Source organism: Geospiza fortis, unplaced genomic scaffold, assembly GCF_000277835.1.
Source record: "Geospiza fortis unplaced genomic scaffold, GeoFor_1.0 scaffold298, whole genome shotgun sequence".
NCBI classification, from domain to species: domain Eukaryota; kingdom Metazoa; phylum Chordata; class Aves; order Passeriformes; family Thraupidae; genus Geospiza; species Geospiza fortis.
In genome coordinates this window covers 586093-588518 of record NW_005054506.1, presented here as the reverse complement: position 1 = coordinate 588518, position 2426 = coordinate 586093, and the positions used below count along the sequence as shown (strand labels likewise).

Sequence of the window (2426 nt, the reverse complement as noted above, 5' to 3'; positions counted from 1 at the left end):
CCCCTGCCCCCCCCGGGGCCCGCCCGAGCCGGCCAGGCTGGGACAGGCCGTGCTTGGCCCTGGATACCCCTGCAGACAGGGCAGCGTGCTGCCCCTGCCTCTGTCACACACGGTGACAATCGCAGAGCACTCACCTCCAGCCTAATACCCAACCTGGCTTTGGGAGAAGCACAGCACATACAATCTATGTCCCCCAAACTAATGCATCTTCCGGGTACATCTGTATTTGGTTGGTTAATAAATATTTTTTTATTTGAAATCTGACAGAGAATTAAAGAGCTAGAAGAAAGAATTGAAGGCCAAAAAAGACAAATAAAAGAGTTAGAGGAAAAGGTAAGGTCATGCAGATGGAACAGCTGCTATGTGTGCACATGACCATTCTCCATTTCACCTGGGCCAAGGAAACCACCCTAGAGAGAGCTTGTGTGTGTAGGGCAGTGAGAAAGGGGCACAGCTGCAGGAGAACAGCTTGCGTTTGCAGCAGCCCCTCTGAGGAGGGGAGGTGAACTGGTTGAATTGAGTCCTTCCTCCCTGTCGCCCTTCGGGGCAGCCTGACACTGGGCAGGGACAGGGCCAGAGCCGAGGGCTCAGCAGCAGAGCTCTGGGGAAGGGGCTGTTGCTCCCTGCTTCCCTGCCATCCATCCCAGCCCCCGGGAAGGCAGTGCATGGGGCAGCCTTTCCCAGCAGGAGCGGGGCCGTGCTCTCCTCCCTCGCCTGCAGCCGCAGGTGGTGTCACGCCGTTCTGCAGCCAGCCCACACTGGTGTGTTTTAGCCCAGGCTGGCCTCAGCTGAGCCCTGCCCTGTCCGGGCCGTGCTCAGGTGCCGCAGGGGCTGAGCTGGGCCGGCCCCTGAGCCCCGAGCTCAGCGGGGCCGGGCTCGGGGGGCTCTGGGGGTCCCAGCTCAGCTGCTGTTCCCGTTTCCCCCGAGCCCGGGCTGGCTGGGCTCACAGGGGCAGGGGGTCACTGTCACCAGCCCAGGGGACACAGGAGCTCTCGGGAGCCAAGCTGAGCCCTGAGCACTCGGACTTCACACCCCATGTTCCTTCTCACCTGAGAGTTTTGTTGTGCTCTGTCTGTAACCACAGCTTATTTCTCAGTTAAACACGCTGTAAACTCTTAATCTCTCTCTTCTCTTCCGTTTTTTCCTCTCTTCTCTCCCCTTTTCAGTTTTTATTTTTGTTTTTATTTTTCTCTTTAGCTTTCATTCTTTGGTCATAGTCCTTCAGGCCACATGCACAAGGTAAGCCCTCGGATCTGCTCTGCTCTCTCCTCTTCTCCTCCTAGAGCATCTCTGTTTTCCCATAGAGAAAAGAGCTTCCTTTTGCTGTGTCAGCAGGATTGAGGGGTCTCTTGGGCATGCCAGAGAACCCCAAAATGGAAATCTCCAAATCCTTTAGAAATATGCGAAGCCTGGACACCAGCAGGCAAAAACTTGTCAAACAGAATTTCCTTCTTTAGAGGAAATTAAAAGCAAGGCTTAAAAGCAAGGAAACCTCTGGCAAGCCAGGGCAAACCCCCAGTCTGGGGTGACTCCTCTGAGTGCATCAGGGGCAGCTCCAGCTGATCTGTGCTGGAAGCCCATGGAAACCCTCAGCCCCTCTCCTGTGCTGCCTCCAGGACAGCAGCTGCTGGGTTTGGGGCAGCACAGCATTTACTGGGGTGTGTTCCTCCAGACATTGTGCCACAGGGCCCCAGGGACCCCCTGAATCCCCTTTTCCCATGTAAATGGGGATAAATTGCCCCATTTCTGTGTGCTGCCAGAAAGGACCACAGCATGGATGGTATGGAGGGAAACACTCCCCACTAACAACAGAAATGGAACAGATCACAGATCCTTTTTCATCAGTTGTACAATTCAGCAGATAACTATAAACAGGGCCTCGCAGAAGTTCTGTGAATGTTGTTTTTGCCCAGGTGGGCTTTCCTTTGATTGCTGTTTTCCTGTCCTGTTTCAGCCCCTGAGGCCCCTGCAGCTGCTCCTGCTGTTCCTGCCAGAGGGACAGCCCTGCTTCCCGACACCCACACAGAGACTTTGCCCCTGCACCCCGCATCTGTCTCGTTCTTTGCTGCTGGCCACGGCTGCTGCAGCCTGTGGGACCTGCAGTGGGGCTGAGCTGGGCTGTGGGGAGCCCCTGCACCCCCAAACCCCCGAGGAGCCTTTGGAGAGGACAGAACTGAGCCCACCAAGGAAGCCAAGAACTCCAAGAACTCTGCTGCTGCCTCTCGTGCAGCCCGGGCTGCCCTGCAGGGCCGGGCTCTGACAGCAGCACCATCTCTGATTCAGATACACTGAATTTATCCCGCTTCCCTGCTAAGCAGGTGGCAAATTGCTTCTGTGCAGAAGTGCCCCTGTCCTGTCTGTGTGCCACACGCTCGTGTTTGTTCCACAGTTCTTCAAAAATCTGTCTTGGAAGAAGTGTTCCAGAG

At 55.7% G+C, this 2426-nt stretch overlaps 1 protein-coding gene across 1 annotated transcript in view; it reads left to right on the top strand.

Annotated features, from left to right (window-relative positions):
• Nucleotides 1-2058, top strand: part of JAKMIP3 (Janus kinase and microtubule interacting protein 3) — a 47621-nt gene extending 45563 nt beyond the window's left edge. The window contains exons 22-24 of the mRNA XM_031063463.1: nucleotides 268-333; nucleotides 1167-1239; nucleotides 1955-2058. Of these exons, the coding sequence (XP_030919323.1) occupies nucleotides 268-333; nucleotides 1167-1217 (117 nt within the window). The 3' untranslated portion in view covers nucleotides 1218-1239; nucleotides 1955-2058. The remainder of the gene's footprint in view (nucleotides 1-267; nucleotides 334-1166; nucleotides 1240-1954) is intronic.
• Nucleotides 2059-2426: the final 368 nt, after the last annotated feature.